The 23986-nt window shown below is 40.0% G+C and overlaps 1 protein-coding gene across 3 annotated transcripts in view; it reads left to right on the top strand.

Annotated features, from left to right (window-relative positions):
* LARGE1 (LARGE xylosyl- and glucuronyltransferase 1) overlaps positions 1–23986 on the top strand; it is a 282357-nt gene that overhangs the window by 213136 nt on the left and 45235 nt on the right. For all 3 annotated transcript variants that reach the window (XM_058021891.1, XM_058021889.1, XM_058021890.1), the window contains 2 exons: positions 15023–15135; positions 16626–16751. In XM_058021891.1, the coding sequence (XP_057877874.1) occupies positions 15023–15135; positions 16626–16751 (239 nt within the window). The remainder of the gene's footprint in view (positions 1–15022; positions 15136–16625; positions 16752–23986) is intronic.

Raw genomic sequence — 23986 nt, 5'->3', positions numbered from 1 at the left:
ACAGAACACAGATTGGTGTGGAAACAAGATCTTGGCAGAATAGGTTTGTTTCCTAACTCGTCTTTGCCAGAATTGCAAATAGAAAGGCTAGGTCTGCCCACCCCTGTTCCCCAGCCCCCTCAAAGCATGAGACAGAGATAAGTTTCATGGATTTTTCCTGAAATCTGAAAGCTTGTGTTATACACAGTTCAACTTGTTGATGTCAATTCAGTTCACTGTTACATCACAAAGCAGTATCTTTTGTTCTACTGAGAAATGACCACCTTCTATAGCTACCTTCTTTCTGCTGTATTTTTGCTTTTTCCTTTCTGCCATTTCAATGCTGGCAGAGAGAATCTGGCACAATCACATAAGATCAGAATAATGCAGTAATGTATGGTGGGTAGTATAAAATACATATATCTAAAATGCTAATGTTGAAAAAAATCTGTAAGGCTTTAACTTATGTTGTCTTAACTTACTCGTCCAAATGGTTTATAGGAATACCAAATGTCAGTATATCACATAAACCTAACACTGAAAGCAAAAATAATCAAATATCTGCAGTCCTTCCCATACACTGCATGTGTTTATTCTTGTATTAATACATACCTATCAAGCCATGCAAAATCCCATAATCCTGCACAAGATTTTATTTTCCTCACAATTTCTTTCTTCACACAACTTACCTTGTAGTTATAAAAACTCTTTTTTTAGAAAGAAAACCAGAAGGTAGATAATGTATGGAAGATTGACAAGTGATCATAAGAAGTGGAATGTTGTTTTTTCAAGGATGTGGAACAAGAGGTCACTGAGTGAAACAGTGCAACCTCTGAGAAGTAGGAAACGAGGTTATTGACAGAATCAGCACCCTTTAATATAAATTCCTTGATTGAATTAATTGTTTGCCTCAGTAATCCAGCAGAGACTGGAGGTATACATTTCTCAGGTGAGACTGGGTCTTGTGTAATGAATTCAGTAAATAAAAATAATTGACACTGAACGCAATGGTGTGGCCAAGGAAGATTCAGAAAACTGAAGCAGGGGGACTCCAAAAAGAGGGGCAGTATCTCTAAGCAAAACATTCATGAAGTCAGCAGTCCAGGAGGGGGAAGGCATGGAAATCAGTGCCTAGAGCTGTACTTAGGAACTCCGAAAGGGCCCCCAAACCCCTGAAACATTAATGAGCTAAACAGAGCTGGATTATGGGGAGGCTCTCAGACAGACTTTGCTCTTGCTCTTGGGAGAGTATTTACTACAGACCTAGGATACAATCCTAGGAAAAGAGATTTTTATGTGAGCCTCTTCAGCCAGACCTAACCCTGGCAGATTTGATTTTGAAGCACCTCCCAAAGTCAAAAGTGTTCTACTGCTCCTCACAGTTTCTGAAGATAATTTCTCTTTCACTCTTATCTTTCTATGCCTGAGCCTCTCTGGACAGCATATAGGTTGGGAGAGTCCCAGAAGGCAGGTGTATTAAAGGCAGGGATGTGTTTGTTCCTTCTTCGCTGGTTCTTTAAACCCAGTAAGCGTTTGCACTCCTCTCCTCCTTATATGCCCAGGACAGATCTCCTGATAGCAAGCACAGATTTTCAAGGAAAGATTTTATTTGGTTGTTTTTCATTCTTCCTCATTTGCACAGGCAGATAATCCAAGTCATACTTTAGTCGATGATAATATAATTGTTGAAAAACCAGACCAAACCCAAAGTCATATGATTTAATTAGTGTTTAAGGTGTTCTTAGTTATAACCACTCTTTATTTGTGGTAACATTCTCTTTCTCAAGCATTTTAAACACAATTCCCTCTGTACCACAAAGGTTTACAAGTTTTTTTCTGTACTCTACTGGCAAACACTCAGTAAGCTGCTTAATCAAATGCCCTATTAATGTATCATCCACTCCATGCTGATTGTCTGCGCTGAGTTAACTCTTCGAGATTCCTCATACACTAATTCAAGCACAATTTCTTGCTATGTAACTATATTATCTTTCACTGACTAAACTGTGCTTTTGAAAGTATTGCTACACTATGATTTTTCTTTGTACAGATGTTAAACTGACAGCTTCAGAGTTGCCCTGTATAGTTTGATGTTCATTTCGGAAGTAACAGTCATCTTAGTCCTCAGAAAAGTATCTTATAAAAGAAATTCTAAACATAAAAGCTTTTAGTATTTTTTTTAGTACTTTTTATCTGTCTTATACTTTCCATCATGGTGGAGAATAGCTTTTAAAAGCAGTCTCTGGTGACTGTTAAGGCTTCTGACCACTCCTTCAGGGGGGTGATTCACCCCTGACTTCTCTGGCTTTAGTGCAGCAGAGCCAACTTCCATCAGCTGAGAATGGACGCCGTGCCTGCCAAATGGAGCTTTGGGATAAATCTATAATTTGAGTGCTGGGGGTAATTTTAAAAAACTTTGGCCCTGGGGATTTCATACTCCTCGACTACAGAAGCCCATACTGAAGATTTGAGGCTCAACTGAAATGCACTGGCTCAGTGAAGCCACCAGAAACTATAAGGAGGTGTCTCAACAGCTTGAGCTGAGAATTCATACTCCCACACTGGGAAATGTGACATTACCAGATTTGTGGATTAGGAACAGAAGGGAATGGCTAGCACCTTACTAGGCTACATGTGTACTGTGCCTTATTACTCTTGTGTTTGTAATGACTGGCAGAGTGCTAGAATTAATCTCGCTCCCTTATTGTTTCCCTGAAAAAAAGGACCTGTGGAAGTGGAATTGGAAATTGAAAGCATGTGTTACGTCATTTTTGTATTATATTTAACAAATTTGAATGATGAAAGACAAGCATAGAACAGACTGTTTATATGAAATAAGCCGGGATCACATCTTGTGCTCCTTCATGATGATGCTGTGCATCTTCAGTGCAGAAAACAAATGACTGGGAAGCAGTGCAGAGTGGGCTGTTGGTAGTCATGGCACTGCCTGTGGTCCTGCTCCAGAAACCTGGTAGCAGCTTTCCACCAAGATCCACAGGCTTCTGCTCATGACATTGTGATAATTGTACTCAAGTATATTGGCTGCTTGAGAGAGGAGGATGTTGTCAAATTGTTTCAGTGAATGAAGAAGTCAGAAAAGTCATGGTTTATAGAACCTTTTAAACCCACCATGGTGGCCTGACCAAGCTTAGCCATGCCCCCTCTAAAGCCATTGCAATATTCCTGTCTGCCATTAATTGGAATATAAGTCATGTTTGGTAATAGAAGAGCTGTCACTAGGGTTGGGTCAAAGTATCTTTGGAGCCTTTGCAAACAGATGAAAAATGTATTTTAATGATTAAAAAACCATTGTCCAACACTCATGACAAGTCAAAAAGCAGCACTTTCTTCATCTACCTAGGTTCACACTGTGCCAGTTTTTTGGATTAGATTTTTCTTCCTTTAAGACACCATGAGTTTACTCAGTAAATACTGTTCTCAGTGCAAAGCATGGTGATACACATGAGCTTTATACATGTGAAGGTGCCTTTGAAGTACAAATACTGTGCACATTGTCCAGGTAGCAGTTTAGGAATGCCAGCCTCTCCTTGCTTTTAGTCTCAACAGGAAAGATCAGTCTGTTTGTGTCAAAGGTGGGAAGCTAAAGCAATAATTCTGTTTTTTGATGACCACATGCCTATCTTTGTTGTCTATAATCTGTAGCTTGCACTTAAAAATAAGCTATCTTAAAGCTGACTATCCTCAAAGAATAGCTTCATTTCAGGTCTTTCTCATGCACTTTCTAAAGCATGTGATGTACTGAGAACTTGTTTACAGCATGTTTGACATTTCTGAACTGAGGGTCAATATGTCTTTGATTTTGAAAATGAGGTCTCTAGTTTGAGAGGCCTATCCACGTAGTAAAGGCATTACTGTGGCTGACTTAGTCTACTGTTCATGGCATTCTCTCAGATACCTCCTCTACTCCTTAGCAATTTCATGTCTCAGCCCCTGCAAAAACTGTTTTTAAAAAACACCCCCAGACTTGTTTTGAAACACTGAAAACATTTATCTTGTAGGAAACCTGTGATTAAAAAAGATAGCATTTAGACAGTCTATACCAGATTCTAGTTGTATTGGAGTAAATAAAATTTATCTCTTTTTAGTTGATTAAACTGTCTTTGTTTTGGGAGTTTTATTGATCTGACCTGGGTCCATACTGTAAAGTTCTCCATGTAATGTACATAAATCAGGCATTTAGATGTAGCATTCCCATGTAATGATTTAAAAAATCATTTTGAAGTGTTTTATTTTTAGCTTGATTAAGGCAGTTCTTTATGTGAACATACATACCTTGATCAGTAATTATGTTGTCCAGCAGTCTGAAGTGCCCTCTTTATTGTAGAGGGACAATGATTAGCAGGTTAAATTTGGATGAAAGACTTGCACATAAAAGCTTAGTAAAGGCATTGAGGTGTCTACACTGAGAACAAAACCTTCTATTATATGATAGGAGAAGCCCAGACAAATGCATAGTGATAGTAAAACCAGTACGTTTTCTTCTGAAGTGCAAGTTCACTTTCCAGGTTCTCATTGTGCTCATAAAAGTGATTGTGGAAAGACAGTTCCTTTCTGTAGGGACAGAGACAGCAGTTTTAGCCACAGTCCCGAAACAAAGAAAAGAGGCATCACAGTTGGACTCCATCTTTGGACTCTTAATAGGGAGCTTGGTGCCTGTCGCAGAAAGGAGCAGAGAGACTAAGATGTCTGTCTACCCCGTGTCAAAGTCATTCCCACTAATAAGAGTGCCAACAAAACCAGTTGGATTTGGTCATAGTTGGATCCTGTTAGGATCTCTTGGGTGCTAGGGCAACCTAGCATTTTGTGTTTGGGCAAACTAAGTTCAGGACAAACCTTTCCCCTTTAAAAAAATACCAAGAGACTTTAAAAGAGAAGAATCTGCAAATCTTGTGGACTACACACAAATCTCAGAAGAAGCAGCTCATTTCTTGCCTTTCCTCATTGTCTTGTCTTTATGTTCAGCCATGTCATGGCTTTAATTGTTCATGCTGTAGCTCCTCTGCCTTCCCTTCTGACCAGTCTTTGTCAAAGTGAGCTCAGGGGAGGACAGGAGTGCTGCAGTACACTCTATATGCAGATCATCTCTATACAGTTGTACTCAAGAAAGTCACAGACAGTGAAAAGAGAAGTTTTCCCCAAGTAGAATTTTTGAATTATAGGCAATTTAGATCAGAAAAGATCTCCCAAAGTCTTTTGGCCCTCTTCCCATTGAAAATCAGCTCAGGTTGCTCAGGGTCTTTTCCAGCTGAGTTTCAAGTGTCTTCATGGATACCTCTCAGAGCAGCCTGTTCCTGCATTCAGCCCCTATTTTTCTATTCAGTGAAAAATAAAAGTAAAAATTCATATTATGTAATTAGATTTTCTTTTCCTGCAGTATGTGACTGTTATCTCTCATTCTGTCTCTGTGCATCTGTTAGAAAATTATTGTTCCATTAAGTAGTTTTAGAAAGCAGCAGGAGATCCCTCAGTCTTCTCTTCCCCAGGCTGAAGAAGGCCAGTTCTCCCAGCTTATCCTTATGAGTGCCAGGCCTATGACTATTTGAGTTGCTCTCTGATGGATTTACTTCAGTGTATCAGGGTATTTATTTGACTGAGGAATCCAAAACAGTGCTTCACGTGTGGTCTTAAAAGTGCTGAGCCAAGAGTGGTATCACCTCCCATGACCTGAGGGCTGATCTAGCTCAACACATGGAATATTGCCCCAAGGTCGCACTGCTGGCTCATGTTCAACTTGCTGTCCACCCAATCCCTTAGAACTTCTCCTGGAAATCTCCTTTCTATCCACCTGGCCCCCAGCATGTACTCTCCATTCAGAAATAGTCCTTTTCAGGACTTTCTGTTGAATTTCAGGAGCTTTCTCTTACCCACTTGCCCAGTCAAGGACCCTGTGTAGCTGCCCATCCCCAGGGAATTGGGCCACAGCCCACCATGTGGTGTCATGTGTTACATTGCCAAGGACACATTCTGTTCCATTTCCAGATCATTATTCTGAATGCTCAACAGTATCAGGCTCAGTACCAACTCCTGTGTAATACCCCCTGTAACTGGCCACCACCTGGGTGTTTTATTGCTGAACACAACCCTCCAAGCTTGGCAGTCCAACTTTGCAATCTCCTTACCCAAACTGTACCTCAGTTTGGTTATATGAGCATGATAAACAGCTCCTTAAGCAAATCCCTGTATTTCTGTTGGGAACCTAATCCTTCTCTCTGTTACTAGAAAATAAGTGGTTATGCAGGAAGGATTATGTTTCCTGGGCTTTTTTTTAAAATGCTGTAGTTAATTTCCAGGCTTGTTCATTGTGTGCTGCTGCTTTCATTCCTCTAATCCATTTCTTAGAATGTTCTATTCCTCCTGAATCTCGCTCAGTCAATAAACTGCCCATTAAGGGGAGGGGGGGGAAGGCTGAGGGAAGTTTTCTGCTTTTTCCTGAATATGAAACTCCAAACCTCTTTGTCATCCTAATAGAAAGAAATACCTTTCCAGTCGTTCAGCCCTGAACCACATCTCCTCCTTTGTTGGTCAGGTGTTGAGTGAACGCCAGACCCAGAAAAGCTGACAGGTTCTTGCTCACTGTGCCCATTGTTACAATTAGCCTTGTGGACTACTCTTAATATTAGAAACTGCTTTTGCAAGCTCTTCTCCACCATGATGGAAAGTATAAGGCAGATACTCTTAAGATTAAAAGCCAGCCAAAATAATTAGCACCTGTGCAGGGTGCATTTTTCCTCTTCACATAGTCCCAGGTGGAAACCTTGTAAAATTGTTGGTATTTTGACCCCTATTGAATATGATGCCTTTGAGAGGATCAAAACCAAAAAACCAAACATAATTTAAAGCAATGGTCCCTGTTACCATTCACTTTTTGCTGCTTTCTGTGGAAGAGTAAAACATAGATAAGTATCATGGATAAGATCCAGATCTGATATAAATGCCTGACTCTTGCATTAAAGAGACTTAGGCTGATTTTCAAGAGCTAAGGATTAAGAAACAGATTATTTTTTCTTTTAAAGGTGGGTGGTTCTTTGGTGGAGAGTCTAAGATAAATTACTTTTGGAAGATGTACTTGCTTTCAACGGGGTAAATAACCAGCAAATTTCAACAAACCTCCTCAGTTTTTATCCATAAAAACCAGTTTTGTGTGATCCCTTTTTCCAAACATGCCTGCACACGGAGATGCAATGACTGAACCTCCCGCAGAGTAACCCTGTACAGTCTGTATTATTCTGTGATTCCTCTTCAGCGCAGCTCACCCAAAGTCCAGGTCCTCTGGCTTTTTGTAGAGTTGTGACATTCACTCACTCACTCACTCACTCACTCACTCACTCACTCACTCACTCACAATTCTGTGTTTTGAGGCACTGACATGAAGAATTCTATGCTCAGGAAGAATTAAGAGATGCATGACAATCATCCATACCCAGTATGGGTAATTGGATGAACTCCAGGTTTGTTATGATTGACAAAATACTTTGTGTGATCATTGGATGTACGAATAGAGTAATTTCAAGTATGAGTACAGGAGAGGCATTTGTTTTGTATGGATTGGAGGCTTTTTACTCCTGTCACACCTGATGTCTACACTGCCAGGTAACTTAGCTGCCCAGTTCATTCTTCACTCTTGGCTCCCTCTTTATCCACAGGACACAGAAATTAGTTGGTACTCTGTCTTTCTCAGGAACCAAACTGTCTTTCATTTAAAAAAAAATAAATTTAGTGTAATTTTTTTCATTGTTCACTTCAGGAAGTATTTCTGGAAGGTAGCATGGATAGGACTACACTCCATTTGGCACCTCTTTCTAATCCTCAAGTGTGGCATCAGAAGATTAATATTTCACATGCCCTGATGACATTCTCCAGTGCACACAACACAGCCCTCTGTTCCTTGCTAAAAACACTCCAGTCTAGAAAACTGTGACATGTCTCTCTCATAATGTCATCCACACTGAGAAATGCAAACAGGATAATCATTCTGTCTGACAACTGAAGGAGCATAACCAGACCTCAGAGGCAAGTGCTGTGCCGGATGGATGTGGCCAGCAGGGCGTGCTCAGGACAGAGCCAGGCCCTGAGCAGAGCATGCTCACCCCCAGCTGCACACACACAGCAAACAGGGCTTTGGTGCTCTGCCTGCTGGGCATCACTTCTTGGACTGTATATATTTTAAAATATAGATTTAGCTACTTGTCCAGGGCTAAGCTTCACAGGTCAATAATGACCACTCAAAAATTTGCAAAATTCAGCAATAATACTGGAAAATTTCCCATGAAGTTTGGAAAAAATGGCTCCAGGAGCTTATCTGGGAGCAAGTCAAAGGATAATTTGATCCTACGTTATTAATATTCAGAGGAGAAAATAACATTTCTTAATAGAGGGCTTGCCAATTTAGCAAAGGTTCAGCAAGATCAAATGACTGAAGGTTCAAAGAGATGTTCAAATTAGAATAAGGGAAGCACCCTGCATCAGGGTAATTATGCATTGGAATAACTTATCAAAGTTTGTGGTAGACTGTCCATTGTTGTAAATTTTTAAATCGAGACTGATTTTTTTTTCTAGAAGTTATGCTCTAGTAGGCCCATAACTGATTTTGAAAAATCCTATGACCTCTGTTATGCAAGAATGAAAAATTATCCTTTCTGACTTTATCACCTAAATAAATATTGAATCAGGAGGTTTTTTTTTCTGTTGAAGCCACCTAAGCACACAGGCAAATGAAGCCACAGTTAATCTTGTGTGTAAGAATTTACTGCGGCTTTAGTATTGAAGAGAAGTTCTTTAAAACTTTGTAAAACTTTTCGACATTCACACCCCTCCCCCCCAATATCGCTTTTCATTTTAAATCTCACATTTCAAAATACTTTATAAAAAGATGTGTACCTGGCCATCTTTTAGCTAGTGGCCACTTTTGGCACCTTCATGATGTGTTTCAGACACGTGCAGAGATGTGTCAGCTCATCCTTGTGCATGGCAGTGCTGTGAGATGTCCTTGAGACAGATCTCCACTTCTTGTGGCCACTGCCATGGTGATGCAGTGTATAAAGGCTGAAACCTCCCTCCTCTCTCCCTTTGCAGGTCTGAGGTTAGAATGTGTTCTCTGAGGTGTAAAAGTGCTCAGCAAAAACTTTCTTTTGCATTTTATGAGATTTTAATGATGTGCCTCTTACAGGGTTTTTTCCCTTCTTAGAAGCCATTTCCATAGTTTACCAAATGAGAACTCCCTGGAATATTCCTTTTTTGCCTCTAAAATGTTATTTCTCTGTGCTATATATTCAAAGGGTCACAAAAAGAAGCCATGTAAGGAGCTTCTTCACAGATGGTTTTTGTCTCCAACAACCCTTTGCACAAGGTTCAAGATACAGGGTTTTGAGAAACGTTACTATCCTTAATGTCTTCCTTGATGCCCAAACAAGTACAGCAGCTGGGAATAACCCCTAGTTTCCATTTTTTACTTTTCTAATATTTCTGTTCTTTTCCAGCCATGTTGTTTTCCATGTTAGGTGAATCTTTTCAGCAATTTGGGCTGCTAAGTGTGTGAATTTTTACTGCTTGGTATTTTATATGCTTGGGATGTGTGTGAGAGAAGGCCAGTTTCTTCAGGTCTAGAGAAGATTTTTCTTTGCTGACCTCTGAAAGGCCTGTGGAATTGTTAGTTCTCCTCACAAGACTCTGGGAGATAAAAGGAGAGAGCATTACTGAGCAGGATGGTCTCTAAGTAGCAGAGGTATTCCTCCATAGACCTGCAAAAAGTCTTATGGCTCATGTTTCCTCTCCTCCAGAACTCCTGGACTCTGGAGTTAAGGAAATTCCTCTGTAGCAGCTTTGGGGCTTAAAGAAAGTTAGAGAAATTCCCCCAGAAGTGGAAGTCATTAAATAGAAGATAGAAAACATGTTTATCTTCTTCCAAATTGCTCAGGAAGAATAGCATCTAAGCAGTAAAGAATCAGAAAACTGGGACATTCTGAGCTACAGTGAGCAGCTCTATAATAAGAAGTTAGAAATATGCTTGAGTAAAACATTCATCTTAATTTGGCCTAAGGAAAAGTAGCATACTTGGGAAGAAGAGAATAAAGAAAGTAAAAGTTTTCTATTTCATTAAATGGTCATCAGGAAGTGTAAACAAAATGTTTATAATGCTTCAGGAGGAACCAGCCTCCCAACAGAGTGACTGCACAACATTTCAAATTGCCCTCTATGACAACTTTCACTTTTAATACATGTGCCGAGAAAATGAGGGCTATTGCATTCTGTCACTGTGCCTGGAGGGATGCACACTTTGTTTCAAAACAGCTTCTCAGCCCTGTTCAGTTTTCTGAGAGAAAAGTTCCAATGTGGATCGTCATTTATTCTCAATGAACACATTGTACATCCGTGCGAGTTTTTTATTAGTTTGGTTATTTTAGATTGTGAAAAGCTTTTTTGAGAAAAAAAGACTGGTGCGTGAAATTCATAGTTAAATAATGTATCAGGATGCTCCAGAAATGCTAGAATGACAGTCCTTTCAGTCACATCATGTTAAAAGCTATAGAAAAATATGGCTTTATTGCAGTAATATTATGGCTTGTCAAATTATGAGCAACAGATAGTCCATAAACCAAGTGAGGTAAGTGCTGTGAATTTCATCCACACAAAGATGCACATTTTAAAACATGTTCAGTGGCTTGTTTTGGAATTCTAACTTTAAATTAATGTTTGAATCCCTAACAGCCATATACTTAGGTTTTTCTGTTTGCTCTTGATACCGTGGGTGGAAAAGAGAGGCCACAGTCAGTGGTGTGGAGCTGTGGCTCAGTGGATTCCAAATGCAGTCCTTAACAAAACTGGTCCTTGGAGCCCTGACCAGCAAAGGCATAGTCACATCTCTAACACTGCACACTGGGACAGTTTCCATTGAGTTCAAGTACAATAAATGAGAATGAAAAGAAGTTGTAAGTATTTGCTAGAGTACTCAGCAATCAGCACTATCATGGAGCCTCTCGTAGGACAGCAGAGCCACACGGCTCTTCCACAGCACTCAAGACAGAGTTCAAATTTTGGGTGCCAAATCTGTTTCACAAAACATGGTAGATTACTGCCCTCAATGTCTGGGTCAGATATTTATTGCAAAATCTGCATAATTTCAGGCCTGTTTAACATGATTTCTCTCAGACTCAGTGGTTTGGTGTTGGTGTGCTGCTTAGCTATGGCAAAATCCCAGTAATTTTTTTAAAACTCACTATTGCTTTATGATAGATTTTGGAGCGTGTCTTACCTGTCTGTTTTGGATATTAGGATGATATCTACTTGTTATTTGTCTAGCTGGTTCAGTGTTGCAGGCCTGATTTCAAGAAGAATTTTTAAAAATCTGACAGGGATGGATTCTGAGGTGCTACTCATATAAGATGGCATTGCCTCAAAGGCTCACAAAAGCATCCTGTTCCACCCAAAAGAAACAGGCAAGATCCTACAGAAAATTCTTTCTCAGGAGCTACATTTTCTTCCCCCACAGCACTGAGTGTTTTTTTCAGGCATTTTGAAAGGCCCATTGTAATAAATTGATTGAGTTTGAAAGCTTGTCCAGTTTCACTATAACATCTCTAAGTGATTCTGTTTTGTCTTAAAATGTTGTTTATTACTTCCAGCTCTACTATATGTTCCTCTCTGAATTTCAGGAGGAGCTGTTGTCTTTCTTCCAGAAGCAAGAGGTGGGGATGCTTGGTAGTATTCCAAGGGAAATGGCTGATCTTTCTGTAGACTTTCAATTTACTGTTCAGAAAAATGAAATAAAATATTTTGTTTTGGAGCAGATTAACAAAAGCAAACAAAAAAGAAGAACAAATTTGCTGACATGCCTTAAAGCATCTCTGGAAACCATTAATGAAAACATTGTAAGAACAAAAAAGTTGGTTTAGATTGAATCAAAAAATGGGCTAAGGATGGAAAAGGTGACTCCAAAAGTTTGGCTAGACCCAAAATAGAAAATTTATTTTCCTTTTCAGATCTTGTCATAATTTTCTATAAGATTTTTAATTTGTATCAATTTTGAGATTAAACTTATTTTCAAGTAAATTAAGCTTTAAGATGTACCAAAAATATTTTGCAGTGTTTTCCAACTGAAACATTCTAATCCAAATATGTTAATTCAGGTTTATTGTCCTGTTTTATTCAATTTATTCACCAATTTTATTTTTTTTTTGTGCTTAGGGGGAGTTTTTTTATTTTGGTTTTGGAGCTGGGTTTTTTGTGTGTCCTTAAATGACATTTTTGAGAAACTGCTTTGTTTGTTTGTTTGTTTGCTTTCTTGTTTGTTTGCCTGTTTGAGCAGTTCAGAATCTGTCAAATTTTGGTAGTTCAAGCAAAATCTCATCAAGCAGCAGGAGAGAAATGCCATTCAAGTTATAACAAGACTAGGATGTTTTCCACAAATTTAGTAATAAAGCATTCTTTTTCTCCTAGATCGTTGAGATATTTACATCTTTGGATATGCCTGAACTATTGCCTCAGGAGAAGGAAAATAGGGTGCTCTGTGGCTAATCATAATTTGTTTAATACTCATGAGATGTTTGGGTTGCCACTTCTCTCTTTTTCTTTGTTTGATGCCAAGCTTTCCTTCTGTTTTTCTCAGGTAGGTTAGGGCAGGAAGATCCTGCACTTCTCAAAGATCAGAAGTCCTGCTGCCTGGGGCCAGATGTTAATAAAATATTTGTTTCATTTCTTGTTTTTCCTCCAGTTTCTTCTTCCCCCAGCACAGCAGATGAGAGCGAGTCCCTTTTCCCCTTATGTTCAGCTAAATTCAGTATGTCATCTTGAATTTAGTCTGAGATTTCACTCAATTTGACTCTGAGGGAAGGAGATCCTGAGGCAAATATTTTCCTTATTTCAGACACTTTGCCTGCAAACTAATTGTGTAGATTGAAGTTAGTTCATTTGTTATATTTGCTTTTGGCAACACAACAATAAAGACAAGAACCTGAAGTTCACTGTTCTGAAAAAAGTAATTTTTCCTCTGTGTGAACTGTTTTAAAAGTTCTCAAAACACATGCTTTTGCTTTGCTTTTGGACTCAATAACACTAAGTGAATAGTATTAAAATCTCCTCTTAGTAGAAATGTCTTATTCTCACTTATACTAATAAGTAAATATTTAAACTTGATTCTCCGGGAGCAGTAAATTAAAAGCCTAAATAGAAACTGTACAAAGGTGTTAAACGCAAGTCTGCAGGTGAATTAAAATAGAAATCATATTGAAATTAGTTTTGATGGTGAAACAGTAAAACTTTGTGAATAATTTCAGTAGCCATAATTGCATTATAATTTAGTACATCCTTTCTCACATATATTCCAGTTTTTTCACTCCATCTGCCTCTTCTACTCTCAGCTGCTACCATGATAGCCCCTCAGGACAGCATAATCTTGTTAGCTGCAATGCCATAATCTGCTGCTAGGATAAGAGTGGAAGTCAAAAAAAAAAAATAAAAGAACACTGCACATATTAAAATATTACCCCTTTTCTTCCTCAGACTTGGAGGCTTAGAGAAATTAAGAAAAATCGGCCTATTGTCTATGAATTATAAAAACTATTCTATTACAGTTATCTAACCATTATTCTTTATTTTGCTTAATAAAGAACCTTCTCAGTTGCATTTCACTGCAAAGCTGACTGTCCTTGCCAGCTGGAAAAGTCCTTTGCTGGAGAGGAGATCTCCCACCCAGTTTATTGCTGCAGCACAAGGAACCTGTTTCACACTGATGTAGAATTTCAGACAATGTATAATGACTCTCTTAGAAGCTCATGCATGCACACTACATGCTCCAAAACAGGCTTTCCTTATGCTGGAGAGAAGACAAACACACTGGCATAAATGAACTGCAGCATGTTGTGACAATGCATCCCTTCCCAATCCAACAGCTGGAAGCAGAAAGGTTGACTGAAGATGAAAGGGGATCCCTCCAGCACGGGTTCCAGCATCCTTGGGAACCAGATGGACTGAATGGAAAACACAACTAAAATAGGCCACAAAATGCACTGCCAGGAGAGATTTTCTTTTTATTCATAGCAGTGCCAGGTTTTACTAGAAAGAAACTTTCCATGTCCTAGAAACTAAATATAGGAAGCAACTGGAACCACCTATGTCCTCTCCCATCCAGAGCAGCACTTTTCCAGGTACATTTTCCAATCCTGGTATAGTCTGATTTGGAAAGACTCATGAAATAAAGTAGTTTGTCTGCCATTTTTAGTTTATTTCACTGCAGTGGTTTTAGGAGAGTTTTTCTTAAGCATTCAGACAACATTTCCTTTCTTTTTCTCATTACTTTTATCAACTTGGACTCCTGAGGCAGCTTTTCCCTGTGCCTGCTTTTTGTCATTTCGTATTCTTCTGTGTAGCTGCTATGGTTCTCTACAGTTGCCGTGATATTCTTTTGTAAGGCCTCTTGTTAAATGTCATTTGCAGATGTCATTACTGTTCTGTTTACTTCCTCCCTCCACTAATGAAGATATGAAACAACACAGAACCCATCATTGATTTTACTAGGTGGTTTCTGTCAGCCTGCTGTTTATCAGTACTCCTTCTTTGTGGTCCTTCAGTCTGCATTCATTCCCCATGACAGCACTCTTATCTGAGCCTTTCCCAATTCATTTTTCAAGCACATTTTTCTAAGACACTGTAGGAAAGGTTTTTCTGGTGTTTCAATCCAGCTTCATTGTTTCCGCTGTTCTCCCTTCTTGTACACTAGGAATTCTGGCCGGCCAAAAAGCAACTGAGGAATACAATGAATGTTGAGGTATCTTTCTTCCAACTTAAAATTTCCAGTTTGAGGATCCTGTTCTGTGCACACTTGGTGCCTCAATGGCAGGCCCTCTCAAGGTCGAGGTTGTAACCAGCATTGATAATTTGTTCCTCAGAGAAGTTTCAAGGGTTGCAGTCAGGTGTGTCAGATACCTTTATGTTGTGTTTTAGCTGGTGCATAAGCACATGGGCAGGTTGGGCCTTGGCTGGCACGTGACACCATGGGTTCCCTTTATCTCTGCCCCGTGTTTCCCTTCAGGGGTGATCTTGCTGCTCCTCGATAAATTGCGGAAGATGAAGTGGGAGCAGATGTGGAGACTGACGGCGGAGCGGGAGCTGATGAGCATGCTGTCCACTTCACTGGCTGACCAGGTGAGTGGGACACTGCAGGACTGGGGCACAACCACTGAGCCATGGGTTGAGGAAGGAAAGAAAGGGAGAGGGGATGAGATGTGGGGACAGGCAAGGGAAAGCTGTTGTGCCTGTAGTCACCATCTGTTGAATCATTCTGGGCAAAATGTGGAAGAGAATGGAGATTTAGTCACAAGGTTTGGTTCCTCTTACTGCACTGACATTTTTACCTCCTCTGCTCAGATGATTCATAAGAGGGACAAAAGGGGTTTTTAAGCTTTCTTTTTCTGTCCTCCCTTCTTTAACACAGAACCCTCCAGGCACCAGAAGTCCAAATAAACTGTGTCTTTTCCCACTGGTTATTGTGTAATCAGATTTTAGTTTTAAGGGTCTCCTGAGATTTCTTTACTGTTTCTGGCAGATGAGTCCCAGATGTCTTTTAATGTACTCCTTGCCACAATAGCCCTGTAAAGACAAAAGTGCTGCTGTCTCCCTGCCACAGATAGGAGGCTGAGGCCTGGAGAAGAAACAGTGTGCCTAAACATAGAAATACAGTTTTTCAATTTGTGCTTCTTGCCAACTCTCAATTTAGATCCAGAAACAGAATGTAATACTAGACTTGAACCAATAATTCTTGCTCAACAGCTTGAACGTGTTAACTCAATACAGCATCATATTTAGATATTTGTTCTCCTTCAGAGCTACCTCTGGCTGCTGACCAGTCACCACAAAGGAAGCATGCTCATGGAGATGTGCACTCTGTACAGCATCTTTGCAGGGTGATCCGGAGGTTCATTTAAAAGATTCTTGCAATTTCACTGTGTTTTCAGTCAGGTCCTGAGTTGCTGTCTAATACCTGCATGGGACAGAATTTTGCAGAACAGACTCAAGAGCAGGGCTGCTTGAGTCTTCCCCTAATACCTTACCCTCAGATTGTCCTTTTAACTTCTCCAATGGAATGACTGCTTATGGCAAGACTTTCTGTCCCTCATGGCGTAGGCTGCTCTGCAACCTGTCCTCCGTGCCTTCTCCATAAAGTACCTGTGGTACTTGTTGCAACAATAAAGTTCTACCTAAAGTCATGTCTAGTAATTCACCTTGAAGCAACATAGCTGCCAGATTCACTTTCCTGCCCTTTGTTAAAAAGTGGTGCAGTATTCAGTGCCAGCAGGAACTGTGTCTTTACTGCCTGTTACTCTCCCTGGTGACTAGAAGAGGAGCCACACCTCATGCCAACAAGATGAATGTTAGAAAACTTTGCTGGAGTGCCTTAGCTCTGTGTGTCAGGAGAGCTTTTTCCTCTTGTGTGGATCTATACATCACCCCTTAGATTAACAGCACCCTCCAAGGCAACAGAATTATGGAGAAAGGTTTACAGACTTCACCTTTCATCACCATTGGAATTTCTGCCTGTGAGGGGGAGAAGGAGAGTCAGCTGGGGTAGGAGTTGAGATCACCTCACACAGTAGAAACAACATACCCAAATGTTTCTCTGGTTTTTTTTCTGCTAGGATATCTTCAATGCAGTCATCAAACAAAATCCCTTCCTTGTCTACCAGCTCCCATGTTTCTGGAATGTGCAGCTTTCTGATCACACCCGTTCTGAGCAGTGCTACAGAGATGTGTCTGACCTGAAGGTAAGTTGCACAGGAGGTGTCCTCTGGGACAGAGAATGAAGGACTGCTGCCAGAGAAAGATGAACTGCCTTAAGTAGGGGGGAAACTAACACATACTGTTAGTATAGACACTGAAACGGGGAAAGGAAGTGTGACTTTGGTTTTGTGCATTCTGACTACTATTAGAAAATTCAAATATTGATGCTGCTTTGGGGTTTGGCAAGTTGTTAAAGAAGTGCTTTGCCTTACATTTACAGGTGCATCTTACATTTTACACCTGCCACCTGTGTCAGTGCAGCTTACTACTGAATTCTTATTGCTTTCCCAGGTCTTAGATCTTCCTAGACAAAGAATACAAAACCTTTCCTTTTTGTACTGGACAAGCTTGAAACTCTTTGCTGAACACCATTTAAAAGAGGGAAATTCAGAGAGGATTGGGCAGACCCTAGCTAGAAATGCATTAGGAGAAATGTAAAGACCTTGCTCACTTCATATTTAGCCTTTGCACACACTTTACCCAGTCATGTTGCCACTCATTTTTCCATGTTTTGTCCTGAAAAAAAGAAGACTGATTAAAAACCTATTGATTTAATTGAATGAAGCTATAGTGTGAGTTTATTAGCGCATTTTTCACTATTAACAAGTAGAGTATTAAAGCAGGATGAATTTTAATAGATATGGGTAAGTGAACATCAATTGTGCCCTGTCCATTTTGAAAGACTGAACTCAGAGATTCAAATGTAGCATGCAGAGAGTTCAAAATTGAAGCTTGATTGAGCTTTGTCCAGGTGTAGAGTAAGATTGTGCAGCAGTAGATTCCATCAGAGCAGACTGGTGGCATCAGAACATAGTAAATATTAGGTAGTTTTCAGTGACTGATTTTAGAATTCAGTTAAGGTTTGCATATTTGGACTCAAGTTATGAGAATGAAAATGAGGTTTAAAAAAAAAACCAAAGGCACAAAACTATGGAAGAGGTTGCAGGGGCTCTCTGGAGACTATCCAAACCCCACTTAATGCAGGACCAACATAGATAGACCCAGCTGCTCAGCACTTTGTACCGATGAGTGTCAAGTCTCCAAACACTGAGGTCTCACATGCTCCCTGGGCCCCATGTTCCAGAGTCTGGCCACCCTCTTTGTACAGCATATATCCTAAATCTAACAAAGTTTTCCCTTGTAGCAATTTGTAGAGTAAGAGCAGGAGTGTTCAATATGAACACCAGATGCAGGATGAATATAGAAAATCAATCACTCTCAACACACTTGCAAAAGATGTGCTTTCAAGAGACAAAAGTTCTACATGGGTTAAATGACCTGTCAAAACTGGCCATCATTGATTGAATTTCATATATAAATTATTCACAACTGTCTATTCAGGTGTAATCCATAAAGGACAGCTTTTAAAGTTAGATCACTGTACTGTCAGTACACTAGTCACTAAATGGTTTATAATACCTGTTTGTAGGGCAGGATCAACACAGGCACTTTAAAAGCATCATGGTTTTATGGCTTGAAACAAAGTACTGATAGAGATTTTAGTACTGCATTCATGTTGAGAATCATGTTTGACAGTGATTGCAGGGCCTGAAACAAAAAGAAAGATGTGTAACAGGGAAAATGTTTCCTAAAAGATGTACTTCGGAAAAATACACCTCCCACCTGTGACATATCACAGTATTTTGGTGTGAATTAGATGCTGAGATTAATTTATGTTATTGAGACACTCAGATTGGACTCAGCACAAGGTAAAGACACAACCATTTACATGAGGAAAAGATACTGAAGCTGGTAACAAGGATCAAGGGTTTGGTTCCATTGCCTAAACATGGTTTGAGTCACCATAGGGACTCTGCAGTATCCATGTAGGAGTGGCAGATAAAACACAGATCTACAGGAGATGTCCTCTTGGCAAGGCGACTGATGGGCAGGCAGGATAACTGTGAGGTGCTTTCAGGGATTGAGATGTACACCTTGCTATACATCTGGATGTAGGCAGCCAAAGTGTCATCTTTATGAGTGGATTTGGAGGCTGGAGCTCACCTCAGAGCAGATGTCTGATCTTCTGAGTCCAGTGACTGTGTTAACTCATCTGCTTCAGGTGTGGGACATCTAACTCATATGTAACACCTACAAGTAAGCATTTGACAGTATTTTAAAAACAAATTAATCCTTTCTTTCTTGTCAATTAACAAATTTATCTTTACAGCTGTAATTCAGGCATGGTCATTGCTGTATATTGTGTCACACTGTCAGTTCCATTACAGCATAGGCAGTAAAGTGTAAGATGTGCAGTGCTCTCCACTGATTTTCTGGCCTGAGGTATTTTAACTCAACAAGGGGTGCAGACACATAAGCAATTTCTTCAGCTAAACTGGACTTATTCACACTACTAAAATTATCCCCTACATACTAAATTAGGGCTGAAATTCTTTGCCTTGAAAGAGAGGTCAGAGTCTTATCTAGTGCACATAAAACCCCCTGGTTTCAATAAAGCTTTTCCCATACTGAGCAGTTAAAGAACTGACCCTCAGGCAGCACTGTTTAAAATTCTTCATACAATTTAAAAAAAAAAAGACATAGACCAATTAAAGTTGTGAATTTGCATTATGAAAATAATCAAAATTCTAGTTCTGTAAAGAAGCCAGCTGGTTAGGTATCTGAGTCTCACAAAAACTTAACAAATGTCATTACTCCAAGTTAAAAATTTCACTCTTAAAATCACCCAAGTTCATCAGTTCCATGGCATTTAATATAAATGGTAGAACACAACAGATTTGGCACATTCTTTATTGCATGATAAGACTGGAATGAGAAACAAGGTAAAACAAACCTTGAGGGTAAGAGGGAAAGAAAGACAGATTTTGAAGTTTGCACTGGAGGATAAAGAAGAATAGCATAGGAAAGAAGGAAGTGAACGGAGAGATTTAAATTCAAAAGGTAAAGCTGACCCAGTCAAGGATTCTTCACCCAAAACAGAATGCATTCCTCCTGTCAGACTGAAAAGGTGCTGATTTGATTCCATCTAGCCTCAAAGTCCATGGGAGTTGAGGATTTGTCATCTCTTATACACAGAATTGTGTCAAGTAAGCTCGGACCCCCAGGGCTGTTCAGGGATCTCTGTGTGCATGTGCGTTCAGACACTTTGCTGCTTTGCTCACATTTATGCAAGGCCTAGGGAGCAGCTGAATATTTCATATTGCCTGAAGAGGATTCTGATCACCTTTTTCTCTTTTTAGACCACATTAAATTGCATCTCTATCCATTTTACTGATTTTTTTCCTTTTTATGAGGGATTGGTCCCAATCTGAGGTTCATTTATGTATTGCTTTTGCTGGATTAGTCCCTGCTTTTGCTTGCTTCTTGGTCAGTACTTTGTTCCTGTCTGTAAGGAAATCTCAGTTACTATGATTTGGCACAAACCTAATGGCAGGAAATGTACTGTGAAAGAAAGTACTGAATTTTGATACCTCTGACAATGAATCATGACCTCACTGAATGAGTCAGTCATAAAGTCTGGTTGTCAAGGATACAGATGCTATTTACATGCAGACAATCTGGTAATTCACAATCACAGAAATCAGATGCTGGACTCTTCAATGGGAATGTATCAAATTATTAGAATTTATACACACTCTTAACATTGAAAAATGCTTTACAACCTATTGATGGCTTTTCAATCTGGTTTTGAATACAGCTGATACTAAATCAGCAGATAGATAAATCATGAATCTCATAAAATCCTCATTGGGAACTTGTGTTCTGTGATTTGCTGTGTCCTCCCTGGGAATGTCCTCCACACTGGGATGACTTTGTGATATTGCTTACAGAAGTTTAAACAGCTTCTTTTCCATAACCGTAATACATCATTTCAGCTCTGCCTCAGACATGACCCATTTCACCTCTTTGTGTTCCACTCCCTGAGCTGCCCCATGCTGTCCAAGCACTTCTGCTCTAATCTGCAGCACTTCTGGCTTTCTGCAGCCTTGCACCCTTTAATGCCAACGCAGGAAGAGCTGCAGTGAGAGGAGTGAGGGCTCAAGAGGGTTAAACAACACCCCTCCTTTGAGTGAACATTGGAGCCAGTCAGATGTTTCTGTCCTGTTACACAGGAAGCACCATGGCTTTTTATAGGGGTGTTCTCACAGGCACGAGGCCTCTCATTAAACACTGGCACAGGAGCTGAAGGAAAAGAAGTTGAAGAATCCTTCAGAGGACAAATAATGACCTTTGAAAAGCACAAGGCAGGGGCAGTGTCAGCTTAGTGCCATACAGCAGTGGCAGTAAGCAGGGGAGTTAAGTAATCCCTGGGACCATGGGCACCAAACTAGGCAGGTCAGGGATTTGAGTCCCACATCCAAATCAGGGTTGCTGGCTACTCCAACTCGAGTCTCTTCCACTTAGGTGGTTTAGAATATTACATTAAAATCTCTGTAATGGCATTCTTATGAAGTATATGAACCTTTCTGAGGAAATTGGTTCTTTTATTAAACCATTTATTTCTGATAAAACACACTTTAAAAAATAAAGTTTCCAGACATTTCTAATCATGGCATAAGTTACACATGTGGTGCATATTTGCAGTGTGGTTTGGGGCATATTTAAGCTTCTAAAAAAGCTTATTGCGATGGCATTAAAGTGACATATATAGGTGGCTTTACTGTGAAGATTTGCCAAATGTTTAACTCCTATTGATTCAATGAGAAGAGTCTGGTTGCCTAAGTAAGGAGTCCAGTTTTTTAGCAGAAAAACTTCCTGTTTACAAAATACCACTTGTTTACCTAAACTGTGAAGCGCTCATGGGCTTAATTAAGGATATCTGTTCAGTGCCTTGCAAAATTAAATTTCTTTAAGCTTAAATTTAAGCTTAATTTATTCTTATTTCTTGCCCTTCAGCCTGGAAAGCAGGTATATAATTATACAGGATATCCTTTGCTCTCTGATTCTGGAAGGGCTGAAGCAGAGCAAGAAATTATCAAGATGTCTCTTTGGGTGAAATAATGGAAGAGATTGCAGTTAAGGAAACATTTGGCTAAATGCTTCCTTTTGAGAGAGAAAACGCTTCAGGGGAAAAAAAAAAGGTTAAAAGTACCTATAGGAATAATGTATTCATGTTTATTGTTTCATGGTTTGAACATCGTGTTTGAAATATTTAATCTTCCAGAGACTAAATGGAGATGGTAATGTAAGGAAGTTTGCTGGGATTTTTGTTCTCAGTGTATTTCCATCCAGATAACTCTTTTAGAGCCTTCCTAGACTCCTCCAGCATATAACATCCTTTCTTCCCTCCCATCTCAGATCCCACTGCCAGTCCATGAGGCTCCCACTGAGTCATTCACTGAGTGCCTTGGGTCAGAACCTGGGGAATAAATGGGAACTATGGGTGTAGTTAGCCTGGTTTAGGCCACAAATGTATGGAAGTGTTCCAGGAGGCTGGCTGTGTGTAATCAGGGAGTGGTAATGGTTGCTGATTAACTAGGGTGGTATTAACAGAAATGTGGATAGTGCCACATTGCTTGATGACAACTAATCAAGTGTTAAATAGATGTGGAATTTTAAGTTCTGATCTTTCAGTACTTAAATTGCTAAATGAAGATTAAGGAAATGTATTTTCTTATAGTCCTCAGGAGGCTCTGATCAAGAGTGGGAAGGCTCTGTAGGTCAACCTGAAGGCTAGCATTGTTCCTGAGGTAATAATGGCAGTGGAATTTTATATTTCTAGCTGGAACTTCCTCTGTAAGCCAGCAGAGCTTTGAAATAACTTAGAAACTAGAAGAAGAAATAAACACAGTATTATGGTGCTATTCCATCTTGAAACAGGGATGTTGGAGTAATGAGATTCTCAGTTTCTAGATTCATTTTCTCTTTTTAATGTGGAGATAACAGTCTTCAAACAAAGTGGGTTTTTTTCCTTCTGATTTCCCTGTAGTCTCTTGCCAACTGATCTTTTTTATTTCTTCAATCAATTTACTGTTGTGCCCAATACAGTCTTTAATGCAGTGGCCATAGCTTTACCTGTGCAATCTTTATTGTGTACCTCACTGATGCCCATGACAGTCTACAAGAGTGTCCTGGCCTGCACAAATTCTGCTGTAGCTGATGGTGCAATAGACCATATCAGACAGCCAGAACTGAATGTGAGTTTGTGGGCTGACATAAAAAAGAATATGGTCTTTGGATGTAGTGTTTTATATCAGGGTGAAAAGTCTTGTTGCTTTTTGTAACTTGCTCTTCTTTTTTATACTTTGGTATATCACATACTATTTGTCTAATTGTGTTACATTTGAAAAGCAGCCTGCTTTTGTGCTAGACCTGTTTTGTGGTTTTTCTACCTCAGGTCATCCAGATGGTTTCATAGTTAGTTCCTTGATTTTCTTTAGCACATCATATTAGCACACATTGGCATGTGCTGTCCTTTTTGATTAAAAAATCAGCTTGTTTAGGTAGTCACTGGCTCCATTCAGCTGTGTGCAGTTCACTCCAGGCTCCTGACATCAGAGTACATGCAGCACCCTGACACGTTTCAAATCTGATCAGATCTGAGCCACCAGCTAAGCCCTTGACACTTGCCAGCTTACACACACAACAGATCCTGAAGCACGGCAGCAAAGAGCCTCTGCACTGACAACTGCAGTTGTCTGGGTTTGAAATCATCTCCCACACAACTGGGTAGAGGCATCAGCAAAGGCCTGGCTGTGATGTGACACTCTGTGCGTTGATGGGAATTTCCTGCAGTACCTACGAGCCTGTCCTGTGACAGTTTCTGAGGTTATTGTCATTAGCCATGTCTGTGTTCATGGTCCCAGGACTCTGGGTGCTCAGAGTGCTCAGCAGCATTAGGATGCTTGTGAAGATGAGGATGCTTGTGAGTATCTGTCACAGTTTGATGCTGGCACAATGCCAATGCCCCCATGAAAATACGTTCTCCCTGGTGTCTGCTGTGACATGTGACCAGGAATAGAGCAAAGCAGGCTCCAGCTTAGAAATGAAGAAGAGAAAACTTTATTAACCTACAACCGTATGTAAAAAGAAACACACAGAAAGAATGAAAACCTTCCAAAAACATTCCTCCTCCCCCCACCAGATTTCTAATACATCCACCCCTCATATCACCAACTCTCAGTCCATCACCACCCTTCAGATAATCAATTCTCAGTTCATCAAGAGGAGAGGAGTCCCTCTTGTGCCACAGGCTTCCTCAGGAAACACAGTTGAAACCTTGTGTGTTCCATGTCATTCATGGCACCACCCGGAGAAC

This window comes from Melospiza georgiana, chromosome 4 (assembly GCF_028018845.1).
Source record: "Melospiza georgiana isolate bMelGeo1 chromosome 4, bMelGeo1.pri, whole genome shotgun sequence".
NCBI classification, from domain to species: Eukaryota; Metazoa; Chordata; class Aves; order Passeriformes; family Passerellidae; genus Melospiza; species Melospiza georgiana.
This window is presented reverse-complemented; position numbering and strand designations above follow the sequence as displayed.